This window comes from Kryptolebias marmoratus, linkage group LG13 (assembly GCF_001649575.2).
Source record: "Kryptolebias marmoratus isolate JLee-2015 linkage group LG13, ASM164957v2, whole genome shotgun sequence".
In the NCBI taxonomy this organism is placed as follows: Eukaryota; Metazoa; Chordata; class Actinopteri; order Cyprinodontiformes; family Rivulidae; genus Kryptolebias; species Kryptolebias marmoratus.
The window spans coordinates 24,021,163-24,023,966 of NC_051442.1; the positions used below are offsets into that span (position 1 = coordinate 24,021,163).

Below are 2,804 nucleotides of genomic sequence, written 5' to 3' on the forward strand. Positions count from 1 at the left end.
TTTATTTGTTGTCATTTGTAATCATCAAAATTAAACGAAATAAACATTTGAAATATATGAGTTTGTATGTAATGTATGAATATAATATACAAGTTTCACTTTTTAAATGGAATTACTGAAATCAATCTACTGTTTCATGATATTCTAATTTTATGACCAGCACCTGTATATTCTGACATTTTGCATGTAGCTCTAAAATGTAAAAGATTTCAGCATGTAGTCTATCAATCACACCAGCATAACACGTTAAGGGAGCCTTGTGTAAACCTATGCACTTACTTTGTGCACCCAAAGCGAGCGCTCCTCAAAGTTCCCATCACTGTCAAATTCATGATGCATGAGAGAGTCCCAGCAGTAAGTGTCTATGTAGCCGGCCTGTTTAGCTGTGAAGTTGCTGGGAGTGAAACAGCTGATCTGAGGGCCTGCAAAATAAACAAATCTGAGTTGTAACATCATCTGCAAATATGACAGCTGCTCATGGCAAATTTCTTTTGAACTTGATGTATCAATTTGTCTGTGCGCAGCCACTTGGGATCTCTGCACTCTCCACAAAGGTGTGTGTGTGTGTGTGTGTGTGTGTGTGTATGTATATATATATATATATATATATATATATATAAAAATGATTGTGGAACGGTTCCAACAAATTTATCCACCTTTGTACATGACTGTTAATAAGTACTGTGTTTATGTGCAGAGATCCCAAGTGGCTGCTTGGATATATATATATATATATATATATATATATATATGTGTGTGTGTGTGTGTGTGTGTGTCAGGTACCCCCAATCTTTGGAAAGTGTAGATCTGTCCCCCCCAATAAATCATTGAAAAAAACTGTATTTAAACAACATAAAAATAAAAAGAAACCCAACTATAATTTAGAATTTTTTCCTCTTGTTTTTTGACTGAATTATTTTTCTTGAAAAATGAAGCACTGTTTGAGTGGGCTGTAAGGGTACCAACAAATTTATTCATGTTTGTAGACCCGAGCATCTACATGTCCTTTTCTCTTTGGCGATATAGCTTTTTTTCTGCAGAAATCACATGTTTCCAATAGTAGCCTGACATTTAAAAACCCTAGATGACTATTCCAAGTTTTGCTTCTTCACTCTTATATTTAGTTCCCCTTGATATTACCACATATGGTACAACCACTTGAATCCACTCTACACCCATCTGTCATTTACCAAAAGTGCCCCACCCTTTAATTGAGGGCCTAGGCACACCCTTGTCAACTTCAGAGCTTTAAGAGAGACATTTTTCACCCTTCGCTTACACAGCTGTCCAGCTCCCTGGAAGTAGAAACATACAGCCCCTAATTTACTGTTAAAATGGGATTTTCTTTCTCTGTATAATCAACCTTTCAATAGACAATCATACTGTAGTCCAATTATCTTGTAATTATTCTGTATGCATGCAATTTAACTGCTGCCATCAAAGACTAAAATCTACACTATGGATAGCAACAATGGAGTATATCTATTTAAAGTTGAACTTGTGAATAAATTTATATTGTCAAGGGCATAGCTGATATTTTAAGACCAACACTGAGGTTACAGAAGACATGGGTGGCTGTGTTAGGGTTTTATTAAATACATTTAAACTAGTCCCTAATAACTGCTAGTGTAGATTATCTGTTAACTATATTGACTACAGTTAATATGGGAATATGATGAAAGTTTTGTATCATTAGCTTCTTAAAACCCAAACAAATCCAGGAATGTTGTGGTCATTGATGATCTTTGATGAATGATGTGTCAAACAGATACAAACAAAAATAAAAGGTATGGCATTTCTTGAAGGAAGTCATATTGCTCATCACCTTTCAGTCTGAAACTAAAATCATCTTATTGCTATATTGGGACAAATTTATGAGTTTTGACCAAAATGGCTATAAGGGATGTTATGCTCGAGCTTGTGATATTTCAAGATCTGACAAGATGTGTTAACAATCACAGTATGTACTGAGGACAACCCTCAGCTACTACCATATCACATTGAACTCTATCTGTAAAACTGACTGATGTAGCATGAACTTGGAGCCATTTTTCTTTGCACACAGAGATTAAACTAATAAAATTGGTTTCATCTATATCATGAATGTCCCCTTTCTTTCACAGGAGGGTTATTTTTCATGTCAAATCAACTTTTCCCTTGCTCCAAGCTGTGAAGATATAGTTTCAGTGTTACCTCTTCTATATTGTATTTGTACTGAGATTTTCATGTTAATTGCTGAGTTAGAATCCAAACTATTGTTTCCTGTTCGAAGTTTCTTTTGTTCAGACTTAGCAAAAGTATGTGGAATTATTTTGATTGCAATTTTAACTATTCAAATATCAAAACATTCAACTCAGAAATAGTGTGCTTTTATTTTAGGTATTTGGAATTTTTATATTTTTTGAATTTATTATTAATCAATCAATCAATCAATCAAATTTTATTTGTATAGCACATTTCAGCAGCAAGGCATTTCAAGGTGCTTTACATAATTAAAAAAACAAAAAAAACAAAATAAAAACAGCATGTGACATTGAATAAACAGTAAGAAAGAGAAAAACATCAGACATTAAAAACCCCGCACTCTAACCCTAATTTAGCCATAAGCAACTCTAAACAGGTGGGTTTTAAGTTGAGATTTAAAGGCACCCAGTGTTTCAGCTGTTTTACAGTTTTCTGGAAGTTTGTTCCAAATTTGTGGTGCATAGAAACTAAATGCTGCTTCTCCTCGTTTGGTTCTGGTTCTGGGGATGCAGAGCAGTCCAGAACCAGAAGATCTGAGGGGTCTAGACGGTTGGTACAGC

At 34.6% G+C, this 2,804-nt stretch overlaps 1 protein-coding gene across 3 annotated transcripts in view; it reads right to left on the reverse strand.

Annotated features, from left to right (window-relative positions):
• panx3 (pannexin 3) overlaps window positions 1-2,804 on the reverse strand; it is a 17,360-nt gene that overhangs the window by 10,145 nt on the left and 4,411 nt on the right. For all 3 annotated transcript variants that reach the window (XM_017437057.2, XM_017437055.3, XM_017437056.3), the window contains exon 3: window positions 280-422. In XM_017437057.2, coding sequence (XP_017292546.1) covers window positions 280-422 — 143 coding nt within the window. The remainder of the gene's footprint in view (window positions 1-279; window positions 423-2,804) is intronic.